The 18,885-nt window shown below is 43.1% G+C and overlaps 1 protein-coding gene across 1 annotated transcript in view; it reads left to right on the top strand.

The window, feature by feature from the left end:
* LOC139418058 (protein Aster-B-like) overlaps positions 1-18,885 on the top strand; it is a 59,563-nt gene that overhangs the window by 8,673 nt on the left and 32,005 nt on the right. The window contains exon 4 of the mRNA XM_071167214.1: positions 10,296-10,316. Within this exon, the coding sequence (XP_071023315.1) occupies positions 10,296-10,316 (21 nt within the window). The remainder of the gene's footprint in view (positions 1-10,295; positions 10,317-18,885) is intronic.

The raw sequence follows: 18,885 nt of genomic DNA, 5'->3' as shown, positions 1-18,885 counted from the left end.
CATCTTATCTGTTGGCAGATCAGGTCAATTCTGAATGTCGTGTGCCAGATCCATTCCACTGATGTCACAGTCATTTCTGAAGGTTAGAGTTTTCAACTTCCATGCACTGAGCCTTTAAAGATTCACTGGACATCTGAGAGGCAGTGCTGATGTTCAGCAGCACTCCATATTTGGTTTACACCTGGTTGAGTGTTTCAAATCTCGCATCCATGGATGTCACAGCAGAGTCGACCACAGTGTTGAAGTAGTTGACTTCAAGGTTTTTCAGTGCATTAGTTCATCAGGAGCCTCATAGCTGAAATGCCTCTTGCTGTTTCTCAGACTCTTTTCTTTCAGAACAGCCTCCACATTAATTTCTTCACAAATGCTTTTGGCTGTTATATGGGCCTCAGAGAATCCAGTTTCCCGGTATGTAGTGAGGGAGGTCTTTGCATTTGAGATTAAATTCACTGCGATATCCAACTGCATTGAGGGGGATTGGAGGAGCTTGTTCATCTTTTTTGTCATTGTCAGTATCTCACACCATACGACACAGCAATCAAGAAGAGGTAGGACCCAACTTCCTCTGCAAGTGCTTGTGCCTCCACTTTGGCCACAGGATCGTTGATCGTCTGTCTGGCTTCCAGTAATGCCTCCCGAACCTCAGAAGCCTGATACCTGATTGCATGAACACTTTGGAACCTACTCTCTCCCATCTTGTCACTCCATGACTTCACAGTTATGTTCACGTGTTTCTTCAAAACACTCCATCTTTGTGTGTGAAGAGCTTTTGCACATGCCCAAAAAACCGAACTGCATCTTTTGAATTTGGCAGCATCTGCAATGACAAGGTTTAGAGTATGGGACGAACACGGCAGTCTGGCTTGTACTCCTTGGTACTTGCCCTTCATGTTGACCTCATTATCATAAGTTTGCCCTCTGCAATCTTCAAATGGAATCTTCAGCTCTTTCAGCTTATCTAAGATGACGGTGGACAGATTCAAGCCTGTTGTAACAACAACATTCACAAAGCCAAGGAAGTGCTCCTTGATCTCTGGCTTTCCCTTTAAAACCACGCTTCTCAGAATAATGGACATTTGCTCCTGGTGACTAATGTCAGGTATACAGTCCAAGATAATGGAGAAGTACTATGAGTCGCTTACTTGAGTCACTATTGCTTCTAGAATCTTGTCACTCGCAATCTGTATCAGCTCATTCTGTGTGCGCTTCCCAAGGTAATGAGCATGTCTCTCCATCTTTAATTTTGCTGAGATGATTTTCCATAACGTGGTCAAATTTTGCCATTAATTCAACCTTGTTTAGGAAGTTTCCATTATCTGGTTGGAACAGCTTGTTTGAACCCCTGATTGCTAGGTTTCTTTCAGCCAGAGACTGGGTGATACTTATTAAGTGTGTAAGGACATGCTGCCATCTCTTTCTTTCAGCCTCAAAATTATCATCTGTATCTGGTCAAGAGTCTGTCCCTGACTTAGGTGCCAATCAAGTTCTCTCTACTTAATCATATTGTTGTGTTCAGCACTACCCTCATGGTGTTTCAGAATGGCGTTGATATTTGACCAGTCATTCACACCTTCCTTTATTATTTTGTAGTCTTCTGTAGAAAAGAGCATACAGCAAAAGCAATACGCAGTGTTGTTTTTGATTGAGTTTGAAAGCCAGCTCCTGGTAATCTTCTGTAATAAGCCTGAATGGGAACCTCTTCTAGACTTGTCTTTAGGTTAAGAAAAATTCACTCCTGGTTAGAATGGACCTCTGCCCTCTAACTCAGTCCTCATAAAGTCTGTGAAAACTGGGGGCCAATCTGGGTCATTTGGTGGAGCAGCAACTGTTCTATTATGGTCTGAGCTGCTTGTATCTGATGCTGGCTGTACACCTCTGGTTGTGCTAGTACTGGCTGAGGCTGACTGTACTTTACCTGGGTCTGTGTTAGTACTTGCTGAAGCTGCCAGTACTGGGTCTGTGTTAGTACTTGCTGAAGCTGCCAGTACTGGGTCTGTGTTAGTACTTGCTGAAGCTGGCTGTACTGGGTCTGTGTTAGTATTTGCTGAAGCTGGCTGTATTGTGTCTGTGTTAGTACTGGCTGAGGCTGGATGTGGATCAACTGAGTCTGTGCTTGTACTGGCTGATGATCCAGCATCTCCCTCTACTGACAAACTTAAGGATAGCACCTGTAAATTATAGATAGCAGAACTATTATTAATTTTATCAGCTGCATCAGACCCATTCAAACTGGCTCCCCCAGTTTCCTTTTATACATTCTCAAATATAAAATAGTATTTATACTATGGCGTGGCTGAATAATTGATGGTTATTATTTACTGAGAGGTGTGCATCCATATTTCCCAGTATGCCCAGCTAATCAACTTTTAAAATTCAATATATAAATCAATAGTCAATGTCAATCCATTGCTTTCCATCTTGCATTAGTCCAGAGTTGTACAACTAAACCTTGACTGAGAGACTAGACAATCATTGTCTATTTTTAAAATGTGCGCCTATGAGGGGTGCCATCACACCTATATATTTTCTGGACTGGTCCCCAAAGAGGTTGCTGCTGGAAAGCGAGAGGTTCATTTCGTGCACGCGCATATGAACGCATGTTCACGTGTGACGCGGTTATCTTTTCCGAGCTGCAGTTTATAATCATCGTTGCCCGTTTGCGTTTATCCAACGTAATAAATTGTTGTATTTCACTCTCACTTTTGTCAGGCACAAAGTCACATAACACAGCCCTGGAAGTGGCTGGCAAGCAAGACGCAGACAGACCAAGAGAGGCACTGCCCAGCTAGGTTAGCTAGACAGACAGACTAGAGAGAGATGCACTGCAAGCTTGCACATCAACTTAATGTTAGTTATTTGCTGACATCAAACTTGAAGAGGAGAGAACACAAGTTTACCTGATTTTTGTTCCTGCAATTCACCCTCATGGTGTTTTTTTCTTCTTCTCTTTTTGTGACCAGAAGAATAGTTCCGCTTCATCCTCTTATTCAAGTTGTAAACATTGACATCCACTTTGACACGAGGGTGATGCCGGGCCCTTGCGTAATTTGCGGGGCCCTAGACAAGTTGCGTAGTGAGCGTATAGGGCCGCCCGGCTCCAGTTTGGGAATACCTGCCTTACACTATTCTATGGACTTTATCCTAACCTTCTTTAACTTCTTGACTTTGCCTAACCCCTTCTAAGGGTTGTGTTCATGTTTTTTTTACAACTGAAATTTGTGTTTCTTATTGAACAAGGCCAGGTAGTCCCTGCCGGTTTCGGGTGTGTTTTCTTCTGTTGATGCCTAATCAACATGGCCCAGCCATCCTACCCTACTCTACCACTTTCCTGACAGCATCATTCATTCAATGATCCCCTATGTGCTTTTCTGTCTGAAATGTTCTGTGTTTCTGGAGAAGTTAACCCTAGATACTGATCTTGGGTCAGTTTAGCATTTTCCCCACTAATGGTTCAGGTTAGGATTGGGGAAGGGGAAGCAGATCCTAGATCTGTACCTAGAGAGAAATTCACTTTAGTGCTACTGTTCATGCTGTTCTTTAACTTTGATGGAGGACCGCACTGTACAAGTCTCTTCTGTGGTGAATTGTAGCATCGCTGTGGTACCAGGACAAATCCCAAACCATTAATATTTGAATGCATGTAGGCACACACACACACACGTAGATATTGTACACACGGATGCACACAGCTCCCCCTCCCACCGACCACCACTAGTTACTATTACTTCCTGAACAAGCTAACTACATGTCTCTGCACGTGGAAGGGGAAAGGTAATAGTCAGTCACCATTGGTCACTATCCTCTTAGTTGGAGGCCTTCACGAGTCCAAGAAGTTGTACCCATTCTGAAATGGACCTGGGGCTTTCCCATCTTGACCCGATATGCATCAATACATTAAAAAAAATATAGAGCTCCATTGGAAAGGACTAGAGGTCAACCGATTAATCGGCATGGCCGATTTAATTAGGGCCGATTTCAAGTTTTCATAATCAGTATTTTTGGACGCCGCTTATGGCCGATTACATTGCACTCCACAAGCAGCGTGGCAGGCTGACCACCTGTTACGCGAGTGCAGCAAGGAGCCAAGGTAAGTTACTAGCTAGCATCATCTCATAAAAAACGAATCTTAACATAATCACTAGTTAACTACACATGTTTGATGATATTACTAGTTAACAAGCTTGTCCTGCAAATAATCAATGCGGTGCCTGTTAATTTATCATCGAATCACAGTCTACTTCGCCAAAAGAGTGATGATTTAATACACAAGTATATATATTTAAACCTGCATATTTAGTTAAAGTAAATTAATGTTAGCAGGCAAAATTAACTAGGGAAATTGTGTCACTTCTCTTGCGTTCTGTGCAAGCAGAGTCAGGGTATATGCAACAGTTTGGGCCGCCTGGCTCGTTGCAAACGGTGTGAAGACCATTTCTTCCTAACAAAGACCGTAATTAATTTGCCAGAATATTACTTAATTATGACGTAACAGCAATATTTAGACATATGGATGCCACCCGTTCGATAAAATATGTAACGTTTCCATATTTCACTGACAGAATAAGACTCACGTTAAAAGGAACCACCAGCTTTCATATGTTCTCATGTTCTGAGTAAGGAACTTAAACGTTAGCTTTTTTTTACATGGCACATATTGCACTTTTACTTTCTTCTCCAACGCTCCAAATTGAACATGTTTCATTATTTTGAGACTACATAGATTTTGATTTATGCATTATAAGTTAAAATAGGTGTTCATTCAGTATTGTTGTAATTGTCATTATTACAAATATATATAACGGCCAATTAATCGGTATCGGCTTTTGTGGTCCTCCAATAATCCGTATCAGCGTTGAAAAATCATAAGTGGGCGACCTCTAGAACGGACCCGAGGACAACTAGACCCATTTCCGTATAGACCTGGTCGGATCCAGATCCAGTCCGATCCGAGTGAGAGAAGCAGCAAACAAGTCCATTTTGAAACTACTTTATTAGCCGATAAAACGTGAGAGAGAGGAGTTATAGGGAGTCGATGCTCTAACAGGGGCCGTGCTGTGTGTGTAGGCTTACTGTAAGTGTGAGTGAGTGACATGGTGCAGGGCGGAAGGAGGGAGGGAGAGACGGCCACCAACCATGCCAACTCTTGCTATAGTTAACTAATAGCTGCCATAGATGGGTTATTTATCATGCAATATTATTACGTAGTACCGGTTTTTGACTGCATCAAACTGGGAGAAGCTAGTTATGCTAGCTCGCTAGGCTAATTGAAGTCGCACGCGCTTTCTCATCCTACAGTTACAAACAACTCCATTCAGAATAGAAAGTAGCAGCCTACCTTTTGGCTCTTGGTCGTTGTTGCCTATATCCTCCAACTTGAACTTTTAATTCCATCTTCCATTGATTTAGATATCTCCCAACTTTTGCCACACAATGCCTGTAGCCTATTGCTGCTTTGATGACTTGATTGGCCAACAACAAGCTACATGCACCACTCTCGTGAAAAGCAAGAGCAGCAGCATAAATCATAATGTCTCTCTCTCTACTGCAGCAGTCACATTCAGATCTGTACGGTTTAAATGACCAACCCCGAGACCTGTGAAAATCATATGAGATTCGACGTAGACCCGTGACATTATTTACAGTTCTGGATCCGGACCCGCTCTGGTCCCGGATTGGGTCTTGGGTATTCGAGTACAGGTGGATCTGTGAAAACATTTATTTGGAGCACACACTCATATCTTCAGCCTCTCCAGCCTGAGTTATGACAAGCAGGACACAACGAACATAATCAACATATATCATCAACTGATTAGCAACCGACCAATGTTTTATTATTATTATTATTATTGGACATCATTATTGAACAGCTACGACATCATCAAGCGCTATCAATGTGTGACACAGTGCACACCAGCCCAACACAGTAGAGAGAGAGATATATATATATCACACACACACACACACACACAGTTGAAGTCGGAAGTTAACATACAGTCGTCGTTAAAAGTTTTGAGAATTGACACATATTAATTTTCACAAAGTCTGCTGCAGTTTGTATGATGGCAATTTGCATATACTCCAGAATGTTATGAAGAGTGATCAGATGAACTGCAATTAATTGCAAAGTCCCTCTGCCATGCAAATGAACTGAATCCCCCCCAAAAACATTTCCACTGCATTTCAGCCCTGCCACAAAAGGACCAGCTGACATTATGTCAGCGATTCTCTCGTTGACACACGTGTGAGTGTTGACAAGGACAAGGCTGGAGATCACGCTGTCATGCTGATTGAGTTTGATTAACAGACTGGAAGCTTCAAAAGGAGGGTGGTGCTTGGAATCATTGTTCTTCCTCTGTCAATCATGGTTACCTGCAAGGAAACACGTGCCGTCATCATTGCTTTGCACAAAAAGGGCTTCACAGGCAAGGATATTGCTGCCAGTAAGGTTGCACCTAAATCAACCATTTATCGGATCATCAAGAACTTCAAGGAGAGCGGTTCAATTGTTGTGAAGAAGGCTTCAGGGTGCCATTCAAGGACCGTCTCCTAAAGTTGATTCAGCTGCGGGATCGGGGCACCACCAGTACAGAGCTTGCTCAGGAATGGCAGCAGGCAGGTGTGAGTGCATCTGCACGCACAGTGAGGCAAAGAATTTTGGAGGATGGCCTGGTGTCAAGAAGGGCAGCAATGAAGCCACTTCTCTCCAGGAAAAATATCAGGGACAGACTGATATTCTGCAAAAGGTACAGGGATTGAACTGCTGAGGACTGGGGTAAAGTCATTTTCTCTGAATCCCCTTTCTGATTGTTTGGGGCATCCGGAAAAAGCTTGTCCGGAGAAGACAAGGTGAGCGCTACCATCAGTCCTGTGTCATGCCAACAGTAAAGTATCCTGAGACCATTCATGTGTGGGGTTGCTTCTCAGCCAAGGGAGTGGGCTCACTCACAATTTTGCCTAAGAACACAGCCATGAATAAAGAATGGTACCAACACATCCTCCGAGAGCAATTTTCCCAACCATCCAGAAACAGTTTGGTGAACAATGCCTTTTCCAGCATGATGGAGCACCTTGCCATAAAGGTAGAAGTGATAACTAAGTGGCTCGGGGAACAAAACATCGATATTTTGGGTGCATGGCCAGGAAACTCCCCAGACCTTAATCCCATTGAGAATTTGTGGTCAATCCTCAAGAGTCGGATGGACAAACAAAATCCCACATATTCTGACAAACTCCAAGCATTGATTTATGGAGGAATGTGCTGCCATCAGTCAGGATGTGGCCCAGAAGTTAATTGACAGCATGCCAGGGCAGATTGCAGAGCTCTTGAAAGAAGGGTCAACACTGCAAGTATTGACTCTTTGCATAATCTTCATGTAATTGTCAATAAAAGCATTTGACACTTATGAAATGCTTGTAATTAGACTTCAGTATTCCATAGTAACATCTGACAAAAATATCTAAAGACACTGAAGCAGCAAACTTTGTTGAAATTAATATTTGTCATTCTCAAAACTTTTGGCCACGACTGTACACCTTAGCCAAATACATTTAAAGTTTTTTTTCACAATTCCTGACATTTAATCCATGTACAAATTCCCTGTTTTAGGTCAGTTAGGATCACCACTTTATTTTAAGAATGTGAAATGTCAGAATAATACTAGAGAATTATTTATTTCAGCTTTATTTCTTTCATCACATTCCCAGTGGGTCAGAAGTTTACATACACTCAATTAGTATTTGGTAGCATTGCCTTTAAATTGTTGAAAATGGGTCAAATGTTTCAGAGAGCCTTCCACAAGCTTCCCACAATAAGTTGGGTGAATTTTGGCCCATTCCTCCTGACAGAGCTGGTGTAACTGAGTCAGGTTTGTAGGCCTCCTTGCTCGCACACGCTTTTTCAGTTCTGCCCACAAATTTTCTATGGGATTGAGGTCAGGGCTTTGTGATGGCCACTCCAATACCTTGACTTTGTTGTCCTTAAGCCATTTTGCCACAACTTTGGAAGTCTGCTTGGGGTCTGGTTGGAAGACCCATTTGCGACCAAGCTTTAACTTCCTGATTGATGTCTTGAGATGTTGCTTCAATGTATTCACATAATTTTCCTACCTCATGATGCCATTTATTTTGTGAAGTGCACCAGTCCCTCCTGCAGCAAAGCACCCCCACAACATGATGCTGCCACCCCCGTGCTTCACGGTTGGGATGGTGTTCTTTGGCTTGCAAGCATCCCCCTTTTTCCTCCATACATAACGACGGTCATCATGGCCAAACAGTTCTATTTTTGTTTCATCAGACCAGAGGACATTTGTCCAAAAAAGTAGGATCTTTGTTCCCATGTGCAGTTGCAAACCGTAGTCTGGCTTTTTATGGTGGTTTTGGAGCAGTGGCGGCTCCTTCCTTGTTGTTCCTTGTTGGCCTTTCAGGTTATGTTGATATAGGACTCGCTCTAGATACTCTAGATACTTTTGTACCTGTTTCCTCCAGCATCTTCACAAGGTCCTTTCTGTTGTTCTGAGATTGATTTGCACTTTTCGCACCAAAGGACGTTCCTCTCTAGGAGACAGAACACGTCTCCTCCCTGAGTGGTATGATGGCTGCGGGTTCCCATGGTGTTTATACTTGCGTACTATTGTTTGTACAGATGATCGTGATACCTTCAGGCGTTTGGAAATTGCTCCCAAGGATGAACCAGACTTGTGGAGGTCCACCATTTTTTTCTGGGGTCTTGGCTGAATTCTTTCAGATTTTCCCATGATGTCAAGCAAAGAGGCACTGAGTTTGAAGGTTGGCATTGAAATACATCCACAGGTACACCTCCAATTGACTCAGGCTAATTGACATCATTTATCAGAAGCTTCCAAAGCCATTACATAATTGTCTGGAATTTTCCAAGCTGTTTAAAATACACAGTCAACTTAGTGTATGTAAACTTCTGACCCGCTGGAATTGTGATACCGTGAATTCTATGTGCAGTAATCTGTCTGTAAGCAATTTTAGGAAAAATTACATGCACAAAGTGGATGTCCTAACTGAATTGTCAAAACTATAGTTTGTTAACAAGAAATGTGTGTAGTGGTTGAAAACGAGTTTTAATGACTTCAACCTAAGTGTATGTAAACTTCCGACTTCAACTGTGTGTGTGTGTGTGTGTGTGTGTGTGTGTGTGTGTGTGTGTGTGTGTGTGTTTTTTAGAACTATGGAATGTAAAGAACACCTCCTACAGTTCATGCCAATGGCCTCCCATCAAGAAACCACACCTCGCAGTTCTACTCAGGCACTTGATTAATGTTGATTTCATCCCGATGAGCAAAGATAAGCTCAAAATAATTTGATGCATAATCCAAAGAATGTTGATGGTCGGTTGTTTCATGTGTAATATGGATGGTTAATTTGTAATGTCAATATTATTACACAATTGAAGGCAGCTAGTTGTAAGCTGCTGTTATGAGAGGCCTTCATACAGATGTAGGATGCACTATATTCCCTGTATAGTGCAATACTTTTGAGCAGCTATAATGGGTCCTGGCCAAAAGTAGTACACTCTAGGGAATAGTGTTCCATTTGGGATGCAGTTTTAGTGTTCAAGTCTACTATAATATGGACAAGATACCTTCCTGTCAATAACTTCACTTTTGAGGGTCATCTTTTTTTCCCCAGTTATATGTAGCCCATTGTTGCCCTCTTCTGGCGTATATATGTATTGACTTTTATATTAACTGTTACTTACTTTTCAAATGTTTTTGTAAGCAGTAAGACTGACTGTGAGTGGGATACTTCTGTACAGGGTTGGAGTAACTGATTACATGTAATCTGATTTACAAAAAACCTACCTGTTACCAGCTAACATATTGTAATCGGATTACAGATACTTTTGAAAAACTAGATTACTTCTTGGATTAATAAAAAATCCAGAAAGGATGTTTGAGAAAAAAACAAACATTATATGACACCTTTCTGTTTTTTCAATGACATTCAAAAGGTGCAAGTTTGAGTTTGTTCCTGTGCGAGTCTGACCAACACTCAGAGACACTATGATAACACACCAAATGCTTTTAATGAATCATTTTTGTCTTCTAATTACTTTTAAAGGGAAAATTAATCCAAAAGTAACCGAAAGTGACTTTAAAAAAGTAACCGAAAGTGACTTTACTGATCTACCCAACCCTGCTTGTGTTTAAGGTGTGAAAGCTTTTTTCTGTGTATTTTTGTTGCCCTAGCACTAACACATCTCATCTTTCTCTCTTTTTTTTGTCTCCTTCTCCACCTTGATGTTCGACTCTTGTTTGTGAGCACAGAAAAGCCAGAGCTGGTACAATGTAAGTCTCTAACTCTTCTCCTACCTCTCCTTGGTGAGCTGTATGTAACTGTGGGTGATGTGTTGCACGTTCTGATGGCACAGTGGGTTGGAGCAAGGTGCTTGCAGTTGTGGGTTTGATTCTCACATGCGCCTCATGCAGTATACGGGAGGGTGTGTGTGTGTGTGTGTGTGTGTGTGTGTTTGTTTGTTTGAAGTTGCTTGGGAGAAAAGCAGCTGTTAAAAATACCATTATAACCATATTATATATTTCAGTGATATGGGTAGGACTGGTGTTCATGTTATCAGACTGTGTTGCACTTTGTCATTTGACTGTTGGCTGTTGCAAGGTTTAGGTCTACCAGAGTTTATACATGTTGGGCTATCATGCTATACCTAAGCATCATTTGAAGACCGATATTGGCTGAGCATGGGAACAGTTCAAGTTTTTAACAACGTTGATGTGCAACCGAACATCAACCCTAAACCGACATGAAGCAGAAGGTGTGAAGGACGTTTTCCCATTTTAAAATCAGATTTCTGAGGAGGGCCATCTCATGGTGAATGATTTTAGGAAGTGCTGTATGGACACCTTTGCTTCCTCTCCATAAATCCTTTTAAAAGAGAGCACATGGGGAAACCGATAGAGCCAACAGTTGCTATGCAGATTTGAAAAGTCCTGCCTGTGAAGTACTTCCCTTGCAAATAGTATGTCAACACATTCCTGGTAATGATGGCATTCATGTGAAATTATGAATTCACTTTTTATCCAAAGAAATTATTGAAAATTAGAGGCTAATGGCATCAAATTAATCATGAAATTGTCTTCAGTTGTGATTCGCATTGCTCCATGGTGAATAGTGAATACACATTTAACAATGCAGTTGCCTAGGGTGATTTTTCCCATGGGAAATGGAGAGATCTTAGAGACATGGCATTCAGTATGAGAAGTTGTTCAGTCACGTCGTATGTGGGTGGGTGTGCATTTGCAAACCTTCGTGTCGGCATATATGCTTGTGTGTGTGCGGTCCGTATTTGTACAAGTGTAAGTGTGTGTGTGTGTGTGTGTGTGTATTGACTTTTGTGTTTGTATGCACTTGTGTGTGTGTGCACAAAGGGCTTTTGTTGTATTTGGTTGCCTCTTGACTATAATCAGGGCCTGTGTTCCCTGACTGTAACCAGGGCCTGTGTTCCCTGACTATAATCAGGGCCTGTGTTCCCTGACTATAATCAGGGCCTGTGTTCCCTGACTGTAACCAGGGCCTGTGTTCCCTGACTGTAACCAGGGCCTGTGTTCCCTGACTGTAACCAGGGCCTGTGTTCCCTGACTATAATCAGGGCCTGTGTTCCCTGACTGTAACCAGGGCCTGTGTTCCCTGACTGTAACCAGGGCCTGTGTTCCCTGACTGTAACCAGGGCCTGTGTTCCCTGACTATAATCAGGGCCTGTGTTCCCTGACTGTAACCAGGGCCTGTGTTCCCTGACTATAATCAGGGCCTGTGTTCCCTGACTGTAACCAGGGCCTGTGTTCCCTGACTATAATCAGGGCCTGTGTTCCCTGACTGTAACCAGGGCCTGTGTTCCCTGACTGTAACCAGGGCCTGTGTTCCCTGACTATAATCAGGGCCTGTGTTCCCTGACTGTAACCAGGGCCTGTGTTCCCTGACTATAATCAGGGCCTGTGTTCCCTGACTGTAACCAGGGCCTGTGTTCCCTGACTGTAACCAGGGCCTGTGTTCCCTGACTGTAACCAGGGCCTGTGTTCCCTGACTGTAACCAGGGCCTGTGTTCCCTGACTATAATCAGGGCCTGTGTTCCCTGACTATAATCAGGGCCTGTGTTCCCTGACTGTAACCAGGGCCTGTGTTCCCTGACTATAATCAGGGCCTGTGTTCCCTGACTGTAACCAGGGCCTGTGTTCCCTGACTATAATCAGGGCCTGTGTTCCCTGACTGTAACCAGGGCCTGTGTTCCCTGACTGTAATCAGGGCCTGTGTTCCCTGACTATAATCAGGGCCTGTGTTCCCTGACTGTAACCAGGGCCTGTGTTCCCTGACTGTAACCAGGGCCTGTGTTCCCTGACTATAACCAGGGCCTGTGTTCCCTGACTATAATCAGGGCCTGTGTTCCCTGACTGTAACCAGGGCCTGTGTTCCCTGACTATAATCAGGGCCTGTGTTCCCTGACTGTAACCAGGGCCTGTGTTCCCTGACTGTAACCAGGGCCTGTGTTCCCTGACTGTAACCAGGGCCTGTGTTCCCTGACTGTAATCAGGGCCTGTGTTCCCTGACTGTAATCAGGGCCTGTGTTCCCTGACTGTAATCAGGGCCTGTGTTCCCTGACTGTAACCAGGGCCTGTGTTCCCTGACTATAATCAGGGCCTGTGTTCCCTGACTGTAACCAGGGCCTGTGTTCCCTGACTGTAACCAGGGCCTGTGTTCCCTGACTGTAACCAGGGCCTGTGTTCCCTGACTATAATCAGGGCCTGTGTTCCCTGACTATAATCAGGGCCTGTGTTCCCTGACTATAATCAGGGCCTGTGTTCCCTGACTGTAACCAGGGCCTGTGTTCCCTGACTGTAATCAGGGCCTGTGTTCCCTGACTGTAATCAGGGCCTGTGTTCCCTGACTGTAATCAGGGCCTGTGTTCCCTGACTGTAACCAGGGCCTGTGTTCCCTGACTGTAACCAGGGCCTGTGTTCCCTGACTGTAATCAGGGCCTGTGTTCCCTGACTGTAACCAGGGCCTGTGTTCCCTGACTATAATCAGGGCCTGTGTTCCCTGACTGTAATCAGGGCCTGTGTTCCCTGACTGTAACCAGGGCCTGTGTTCCCTGACTGTAATCAGGGCCTGTGTTCCCTGACTGTAATCAGGGCCTGTGTTCCCTGACTGTAACCAGGGCCTGTGTTCCCTGACTGTAACCAGGGCCTGTGTTCCCTGACTATAATCAGGGCCTGTGTTCCCTGACTGTAATCAGGGCCTGTGTTCCCTGACTGTAACCAGGGCCTGTGTTCCCTGACTATAATCAGGGCCTGTGTTCCCTGACTATAATCAGGGCCTGTGTTCCCTGACTGTAACCAGGGCCTGTGTTCCCTGACTATAATCAGGGCCTGTGTTCCCTGACTATAATCAGGGCCTGTGTTCCCTGACTATAATCAGGGCCTGTGTTCCCTGACTGTAACCAGGGCCTGTGTTCCCTGACTGTAACCAGGGCCTGTGTTCCCTGACTGTAACCAGGGCCTGTGTTCCCTGACTGTAACCAGGGCCTGTGTTCCCTGACTGTAACCAGGGCCTGGGTTCCCTGACTGTAACCAGGGCCTGGGTTCCCTGACTGTAACTAAGCAGTAGCTGACAATAGGCTAATCTCCCACCTCCCTCTGATAAACCAAGCTGACAAAAGGCCGATCTCTGTTTTAACCAAGCTGACAAAAGGCCGATCTCTGTTTTAACCAAGCTGACAAAAGGCCGATCTCTGTTTTAACCAAGCTGACAAAAGGCCGATCTCTGATTTAACCAAGTGGACAAAAGGCCGATCTCTGTTTTAACCAAGCGGACAAAAGGCCGATCTCTGATTTAACCAAGCTGACAAAAGGCCAGTCTCTGTTTTAACCAAGTGGACAAAAGGCCGATCTCTGTTTTAACCAAGTGGACAAAAGGCCGATCTCTGTTTTAACCAAGTGGACAAAAGGCCGATCTCTGTTTTAACCAAGTGGACAAAAGGCCGATCTCTGATTTAACCAAGTGGACTTTTGATCTGTGGACCAGGGCTGCATCCCAAATGGCACCTATTCCCTTTTTGCTGTTTCTAGTTTATGTCAAAAGACTGCAGTATATTATATGAACATGACTGTGTATTTTAATTCTCATGTACTCACTCTAGTGGTATAGCCCGTGTTCATTAGGCACCAATAATATTCATTTTATCTGACTATGGATTAGTCCAATAGGAAATGCTTGTTTCTGTTTTCAGTTGCGTTACATTGTGCCAGATTTAGTTATTGGTGTGCAGATAGTGAGAAGTGTGATGTGCTTCCTGTTTCTGAATATCAACAGGAAGTGTGAATTAGGGACATTGTTTTTAGGTGTCCATGGAACACATATGGTAGCCTACATCTGTACCGAACATTTGGTTCTGTCAGTCATGTTTAGATTTAGGCTACCCTTTGGTGATAAAGTAAGACTAGGTTTACACTCCACCTAGCATTATCCTTAGCAAAACATCACTGATGCTTGAGTGAAGTTACAGATTCTGGCATACACCCAAATCTCCACGCAGAGCCCTCCGTGTGGTGTGCAGTGAAGTCACAAAGCAGAACTTTGAAGAGCCGCTATGGAGTGCCCCTATAGTGGAGTCTAAGTCCAGCCGAACCAAACTCCAGGGATTGAGGACAGTATGACGGGATGCCTAACTAGATACAGATGAGGTGTTTCTGAACCGAACAGTTTGGCCTGTAAAACAAAACCACCATATGACTGAGCAGATGAGAAGCCGTTTTAGGTCTAGTTTCTTTATTACGATCCCTGTTTGCTGTTCCAGAAGATGTTCAGCTGCTCTTCCTGGGTCCACAACGTCTTGTGTTTACTGTTTACAGGCTATGTGGATAGTCTTCATAATGACCATGAGGTCATAAAAAAACAGACCTATCCAGACAGCCAGAGAAAGGAAAGGAAAGAAATAGGGTAAAAGAGAGCGGGTTAAACTAGGAAGGTGCAGTTTCACTGCATGGTAGTCCTAATAGTTAGGCTACAGTCGACTATGGCTGCCTGTCTATTGCCTGTCTATCATAGGGTTGTTCACACACCTTAGAACCTGTTGTTCCAGGGGCACAGTGGGAAAACCAAATATTTCTGTGCTCTGCAATGGATCTGGACTTCAACCGATCTATCATTGGCAGTCTTAAGACCAGGAAAAGGTTAGAGGATATGAGTCACACTGGTATAAAGGCTGTAATCCAACACACAAGAGTCATGTTCAGTAGTGAGAAAACATTTTAAAATGGAATGAAATTGTGGAGGTACTACTTAAACTTGTCCAATAAGACACACTCATTTTTGTTTTCTGTTGCAAATGTTTTGCTACAGTGTGTCTTAATGAATTCATCCCTGGTTCCTTTGGGTAATGTCAGAGAGAGACTGCGAAGTCTCAGACAGATGTTTGTGTAGGGGGAGACGAGGATGGTGGGGGAGAGCCAGGATGGGATGCAGGAGTTGGGTTGGGAGGGCAGTGTAGCTGTGTGAATCACCTTTCTGGTATGAGAGTAAGGGCCTCCCATGCCCATAACCCAAATCAGCCCGGTGAGAGGGTCTTTGGAGTTCATTCACCCCATGACCTGAGATAGAGGGGGAGACAGCGAGATCTGGCTTGGGCCTTGTCCTTGGCCCTGCTACAATGTTTACACCATATGACACACACGCACACAATGGGTTTTTCTGTTCGCTGCTCTCTCTCTGCATACAAAACCTCTGAATTCATTTTTGCCTCCCATACTTTTCCTGGAAGATAAATGTATTTATTTATTTGCATTTTTGCAGGATGAAAAAAAGAATACTTAGTAACAGTAATAATATGGCAACTACTAATAATAAAATAACTTTTTTTTAAACCTAAATTAACAGCATAAAAATGTTTTGTCCAGCTACTAATTTGTATTTATTTGTGATCCCCATTAGTTCCTGCCAAAGCAGATACTCTTCCTGGGGTCCAAACGTACCAAAGCACCCACATTACATATAAAACTACAGATAAAACAGTGAACTATGTGTTCTGAATTAACTAAAGGTAAAACAGTACATCCATATAACATCCCTACACCACCACATATCCACAACACAACATGTTTAATGCCACCATACAACAATACCACAATGTGTCTGTACCTTTTTGTGTGTGTCTCTTCAGTCCCCGCTGTTCCATAAGGTGTATTTGTACCTACTTTTGAAATCTGATTCTACTGCTTGCATCAGTTACCTGATGTGGAATAGAGCTCCATGTAGTACTGTGCGCCTCCCATAGTCTGTTCTGGACTTGGGGACTGTGAAGAGACCTGTCTCTGGTGGCATGTCTTGTGGGGTGTGCATGAGTGTCCGAGCTGTGTGCCAGTAGTTTAAACAGACAGGTCGGTACATTCAGCTTGTCCACACCTCCTACAAAAACAAGTAATGATGAAGTCCATCTCTCTTCCACTTTGAGCCATGAGAGATTGACCTGCATGCCATTAATGTTACCTCTCTGTGTACTTTTAAGGGCCAGCCGTGCTGCCCTGTTCTGAGCCAACTGCAATGTTCCCAAGTCCCTCTTTGTGGCACCTGACCACATGACTGAACAGTAGTCAAGGTGTGACAAAACTAGAGCCTGTAGGACCTGCCTTGTTGATAGTGTTGTTAAGAATGCAGAGCAGCGCTTTATTACGGACAGACTTCTCCCCATTTTAGCTACTGTTGTATCAATATGTTTTGACCGTGACCGTTTACGATCCAGGGTTACTCTAAGCAGTTTAGTCACCTCAATTTCCACATTATTCATTACGAGACGTAGTTGAGGTTTAGGGTTTAGTGAATGATTTGCCCAAATACAATGCTTTTAATTTTGGAAATATTTAGGCCTAGCTTATTCCTTGCTACCCATTCCGAAACTAACTGCAGCTCTTTGTTAAGTGTTAGTGTTATGTCATCTGCATACATACACACTGGCCTTACTCAAAGGCTGCATGTCGTTAGTAAAGATTTGAAATAGGCCTCCAGCTAATAAACTACTGTTACAACTACTAATACAATTAAGTACCTATAAAATATACATACATATTTTCAAAAATCTTCACATGGTGATGGTTCTATTAGTTCTTAACATTTGAAAAGGGGCTTTCTTAAATTGACTGGGATTTTAATGCCATGATTTCTATAGGTTAATGATTCCAGTCATTTGGGTCTTTGTATCTGAAACATCTTACTCCAACCTCATGATGTACTCTTGGAGTTTCTAATTACTGCTGTTGTTGAATGGACTAGTGTGAGTCTTGTAAAGTTAGGTGTTCCTTAATATATACAGTTGATACTAGAGGTCGACCGATTATGATATTTCAACCATGATACCGATACCGATTAATCGGCCGATTTTTATTTATAATAATGACAATTACAACAATACTGAATGAACACTTATTTTAACTTAATATAATACGTCAAAATCAATGAATCAAGTGAATAATGAAACATGTTCAATTTGGTTTAAATAATGCAAAAACAAAGTGTTGGAGAAGAAAGTAAAAGTGCAATATGTGCTATGTAAGAAAGCTAATGTTTCAGTTCCTTGCTCAGAACATGAGAACATATGAAAGCTGGTGGTTCCTTTTAACATGGGTCTTCAATATTCCCAGGTAAGAAGTTTTAGGTTGTAGTTATTGTAGGAGTTATAGGACTAATTCCCTCTATACCATTTGTATTTCATTAACCTTTGACTATTGGATGTTCTTATAGGCACTTTACTATTGCCAGTGTAACAGTATAGCTTCCGTCCCTCTCTTCGCTCCTCCCTGGGCTCGAACCAGCAACACAACGACAATTAGCGCGCGCTAACTAGCTAGCCATTTCACTTCGGTTACACCAGCCTCATCTCGGGAGTTGATAGGCTTGAAGTCATAAACAGCGCAATGCTTGACGAAGAGCTGCTGTCAAAACGCACGAAAGTGTTGTTTGAATGAATGTTTACGCGCCTGCTTCTGCCTACCACCATTCAGTCAGATACTTGTATTATTGTATGCTCAGTCAGATTATATGCAACACAGGACACACTAGATAATATCTAGTAATATCATCAACCATGTGTAGTTAACTAGTGATTATGATTGATTGTTTTTTATAAGTTAAGTTTAATGCTAGCTAGCAACTTACCTTTGCCTGTTACGCGAATGCAGTAAGCTGTCTCCTTGTGGAGTGCAACGAGAGAGAGGCAGGTCGTTATTGTGTTGGACTTGTTAACTGTACGGTTGCAAGATTGGATCCCCCGAGCTGACAATGTGAAAATCTGTCGTTCTGCCCCTGAACAAGCCATTTAACCCACCGTTCCTAGGCCGTCATTGAAAATAAGAATGTGTTCTTAACTGACTTGCCAAGTTAAATAAAGGTATAAAAAAAATAATAATAATCGGCAAATTGGCGCCCAAAAATACCGATATCCGATTGTTATGAAAACTTGAAATCGGCCCTAATTAATCGGCCATTCCGATTAATCGGTCGACCTCTAGTTGATACATTTCAAAATAGATGGGTACCAATGCAGTTGTCTTCTGTTTGGGAGGGACAGCCCATTGAGTGATTCAGACAGTGTGCAATGATGTCTTATAACGGCATCCAAGAATCAATCTGCAAAGATTGTTATGAATGACAAAGTAAGGTCTTGGTTGTGTTTTAATAGATGACGTCACCATAGACTAGGATAGGAAGCAGTAGTTGGGTTACTAAACTACTAAATTCACAGCGGGTATCATAAGAAAAGCCTTTGTGGTTCAAGTCAGGACTTCCGGATGGACACACACAACACACACGTGGATACATGACCTGTGCATACAGTGTAGCCTTAGGGTCTTCATAGAGAAC

The sequence above is a fragment of the Oncorhynchus clarkii genome, chromosome 10, assembly GCF_045791955.1.
Source record: "Oncorhynchus clarkii lewisi isolate Uvic-CL-2024 chromosome 10, UVic_Ocla_1.0, whole genome shotgun sequence".
Classification (NCBI taxonomy): domain Eukaryota; kingdom Metazoa; phylum Chordata; class Actinopteri; order Salmoniformes; family Salmonidae; genus Oncorhynchus; species Oncorhynchus clarkii.
Note: the sequence above shows the minus strand (reverse complement) of the source record. Positions and strands in the feature narration are given on the sequence as shown.